At 54.0% G+C, this 2,935-nt stretch overlaps 1 protein-coding gene across 2 annotated transcripts in view; it reads left to right on the forward strand.

Annotated features, from left to right (window-relative positions):
• The window catches only part of PFKP (phosphofructokinase, platelet), an 85,897-nt gene that overhangs the window by 58,963 nt on the left and 23,999 nt on the right, over positions 1-2,935 (forward strand). For both annotated transcript variants that reach the window (XM_011967905.1, XM_011967904.1), the window contains exons 11-13: positions 952-1,016; positions 1,846-1,915; positions 2,100-2,246. In XM_011967905.1, coding sequence (XP_011823295.1) covers positions 952-1,016; positions 1,846-1,915; positions 2,100-2,246 — 282 coding nt within the window. The remainder of the gene's footprint in view (positions 1-951; positions 1,017-1,845; positions 1,916-2,099; positions 2,247-2,935) is intronic.

Genomic DNA, 2,935 nt, shown 5'->3' on the forward strand with positions numbered 1-2,935 from the left:
GTGAGAGGTAGCGTGTGTCTGCATGTCTGTGTGTGCGTGCGTGTTTATATGCGTGTGTGTATGTGAGAGGTAGCGTGTGTCTGCATGTCTGTGTGCAGGTATGTTTCTATGCATATGTGTGCATGTTGGTATGAGTTCGAGGTAGTGTGTGTCTGCATAGTAGTGTGTGCCTGTGTGCATGTGAGAGGCAGTAGGCTTAAAAGGCTCAGAGCCCTGAACGACACGCAGTACGTGTATTTTGAGCCTGTGTCTCGTGTCTCTGCTTGTCTAGAGACGATCACGGTAGGTGTCACTTGCCCTGACCTTGAAACCACCCTTGTGTGGCTTTGTTGTTAAAGCGGAGGGAGCCACTGCTGTGCACCTGTGCACCTGCTGTTTGTCAGGCGTCTTCCTGAGGGTCTGACATGTTTGAATAACCTTAGAGATTGCTGGAAGGAGGAGTATTTTTCTCATCTTACAGAGGAGGAAATTGAAGTTTAGAGCGAGAAAGGGCCCCTCTGCTCCCCCACCCGCCGTGACCTCACTCCCATCCCGCATTCCCCAGTGAGCTGGTGTGTTTGTTTTTGTTTTCCCACCATAATCAAATTGAGAATTCCTTAGAACCATGTCTGAGAGGTTTCATTTCCTCCGGCTTTGTTCTCTTGGGTTAAATCTTCACAATGTTGTGTCCACAAACAGCAGGTGACACCTCCTCTTTTTCCTCAGAAGCCTCCTGAGCTAAGCAGACTCCAGGGCTCTGACCTCACAGCCGGGCAGTGAGGGGCTGGCTGCCAACCAGCATTAGGTTATACTTGGTGGCCGGTCGTCTAGACCATTAACCCTGGGGCTGCCGGCGGCCTGGGTCAGACTGGAGAGGGCTGGTGGGAAGGACCGAGCCAGCCTCCACCCACCCCATCCATGGTGCACCAAGTTCTGACACATTCTTTCTTCTTTTCATCATTGTTTTAAAAGACTCAGGATGTGCAGAAGGCGATGGACGAGAGGAGATTTCAAGATGCGGTTCGGCTCCGAGGGAGGTGAGGTGCTTTGGAGAAAGCTCCGCCCTGTCGGGAACACACACCCCTCGGGCCTGGCCACTGCAAATGTGCTTAGGGGTTGTGCTTATTCCATGTCAGTCTGAAAACTCAGAAAGTCAGGCAGGACTCACAGCACCCCTTTTGCAGTAGCAGGCCCTGGTGACTGGTTAGAGAGAAATCATTTTCTAAAGTTGCCATTAGTCCTTTTTGGCAAGGTGGTGGTGGTTTAGGAGCTAATGAGATTAAGGCACAAGGTGACTTGTGGCCTTTTAAAAACAAACCAAAACAAAAAACAGAGTCTGCTTCTGTCACCCAGGCTAGAGTGCAGTGGTGCCATCTCGGCCCCCGGCAACCTCTGCCTCCCATGTTCAAGAAATTCTCGTGCCTCGGCCTTCCAAGGAGCTGGGACTACTGGCGCGCGCCACCATGTCCAGCTAATTTTTGTATTTTTAGTACAGACGGGGTTTCACCATGTTGGCCAGGCTGGTCTCGAACTCCTGACCTCAAATGATTCACGCGCCTCAGCCTCCCAAAGTGCTGGGATTACAGGCTTGAGCCACCACACCCGGCTGTGGCCCTCGTTTTGCAAGAGAAAGTTACGAAGTGTAGAAGCATACCCTTTTCTCTCAGTCCGTTTCCTCCAGACACGGACAGCACCGCGGGTCGCAGTAAGGGCTCTGCAGCGCGCGTGGAATCCTGGGGCCTCCTCCTCCTGCCCAGATAGTTGGCAGACACATTGAGTGCTGGCAGACAAGCCGCTTTTCTCTGCATGAGCCCCAGGTTGTGTGTGGTGTCCCAACTCTGATCCAACAATACCCTCTTCCTTTAGGAGCTTTGCGGGCAACCTGAACACCTACAAGCGACTCGCCATCAAGCTGCCGGATGATCAGATCCCAAAGGTCGGTGGCCGGCCTCCCGCGATGCCCCCGACCTCTCCTGCGGGCCTCCCCTCATGGCCTCTGCCTCGCTGAATGAGGCCACCGGTTTTCAGGCCTGGCTCGGCATGGGCCACTGCCACAGCGTGCCGCAAATGGAGCTCGCGTGTGCCCGTGACCCAGTGCTCGCCCGCCTTCTGTTTTGCAGACCAATTGCAACGTGGCTGTCATCAACGTGGGGGCCCCCGCGGCCGGGATGAACGCGGCCGTGCGCTCAGCTGTGCGCGTGGGCATTGCCGACGGCCACAGGATGCTCGCCATCTACGATGGCTTTGATGGCTTCGCCAAGGGCCAGGTGAGTCACCCAGGACGCCATAGGCGGGCAGACCCCCTGGCTCCGAGCACAGTGGAATAGGGGGGCCCCCTCCACGGCCCTCACACCTTTTCACGCCTCAGTCCAGGATCCTGTCTCAGTCCAGGATCCTGTGACATTGTGACTGAATGACTACTTATTAAGGCATTGCTTCTGGAGTGAAATCTCACCCTAAGGTAGGTTTCGGGCCCTCAAATGGAGCCCAGGGTGTGATGTGCTTTTGAATTTTCTGAAAAGGTGCTGGGGGATGGCAGTGCCTCTGGGGTCTGATGACCCTGACATTAGGTGAGAAGGAAGGTGGTGTCGTCTCGGAGGCCGCGGTTGGTTTAAACCGGGCACTGGAGGGAAAGTAGGCGGTGTCCGGTGTGCACAAGCACCCACTGAAATACAAACCTTAGTGAACACCGGTAACACCTCTTGACGTGTGCTGTACCCAGTTGTTCTGCGGGATTTACGTGTGTTCACCCATTTAAGCCTCACACTGAATCTAAGATGTTATCCCCATTTTCCTTACAAGAAAACTGAGGCACAGGGATGCCAACCGGGCTGGATGCACGAGGGAGGACTGGAAACAGGATTCTGAGCTCCTGACGGGGGGCTGAACTGGTGGCTCTTTGTTTATCTGATTAGCCAACAAATACCTGCTTTGTGAAATTTTTTTTTTTTTTTTT

Source organism: Mandrillus leucophaeus, unplaced genomic scaffold, assembly GCF_000951045.1.
Source record: "Mandrillus leucophaeus isolate KB7577 unplaced genomic scaffold, Mleu.le_1.0 Scaffold82, whole genome shotgun sequence".
Lineage (NCBI taxonomy): Eukaryota > Metazoa > Chordata > Mammalia > Primates > Cercopithecidae > Mandrillus > Mandrillus leucophaeus.